Raw genomic sequence first — 786 nt, forward strand, 5'->3', positions numbered from 1 at the left:
GTAGTAGGAATACACTCCAGACAGCAATAAAGTATTATATTCAACTAGGATAAGACAAATCCAGCACGTTATTTATCTGAGGTGCCCCACTCAATATGGCCGCCAGAGTCAGACAAGCGTCCTCCAATCAGCTGCGGCTTCCTGTGCCGGCACCGCTCAATCAGTGTCTGTTTCTTTGTTAGCTTTAAACTACAGCCCCTCGCTACCGTCCAATCGGCTCCTCCGTCTGGACAGATGTAGGCGTGGCCGTGTATGCCTAGCTCAGTGCAAGTACAAGTTAGGTGGCCTCGGTTGCCTGTGCACAGCTGCAGGGGCTGTGTTTGCTGTTGTGTTGCTGCACGTACAGGAAGGATTGGGGACAAGGGATCGGCACATGAGTATGTCCGTCCTGCTGTCTCAGGCTGTCCCCAGCAGCACGTCAGGCAGTATGGAGTCCCAGGTAAGGGCTGTTGTGACCAGAGAGTGACACATTCCTGTACAGAGCCTGGAGATGGGGGACAGCACTGCAAATGTCACTCTGCTTCCAGCCTGGCTGCCATGCCATGGTGATCTGTGTCCCCTCTGTCCAGGCATGTTTGCTCTGATGTCCATTTGAGGGCAGCTTGTACTGTATCTTTGTTATGCTTTTGGGGTCTATGATGTTATTGGAACTGGCTTGTTGTGTATGCAGACTGTTGACAAATAAGCTCTGTGTGGATTTTGTTTACATTATGCAAATGTTACAATGTATCATCTTTCCTGTATCATGTAAGTTGTCATATTGTTGTATGAATTGATGCAGCAAGG

At 49.2% G+C, this 786-nt stretch overlaps 1 protein-coding gene across 1 annotated transcript in view; it reads left to right on the top strand.

Annotated features, from left to right (window-relative positions):
* Window positions 1-237: 237 nt before the first annotated feature.
* Window positions 238-786, top strand: part of WBP1L (WW domain binding protein 1-like) — a 72,809-nt gene continuing 72,260 nt past the window's right edge. Inside the window, exon 1 of the mRNA XM_018553425.1 lies at window positions 238-439. Coding sequence (XP_018408927.1) covers window positions 374-439 — 66 coding nt within the window. The 5' untranslated portion in view covers window positions 238-373. The remainder of the gene's footprint in view (window positions 440-786) is intronic.

The sequence above is a fragment of the Nanorana parkeri genome, unplaced genomic scaffold (genome assembly GCF_000935625.1).
Source record: "Nanorana parkeri isolate BGI_ZX_2015 unplaced genomic scaffold, ASM93562v1 scaffold119, whole genome shotgun sequence".
NCBI lineage: Eukaryota > Metazoa > Chordata > Amphibia > Anura > Dicroglossidae > Nanorana > Nanorana parkeri.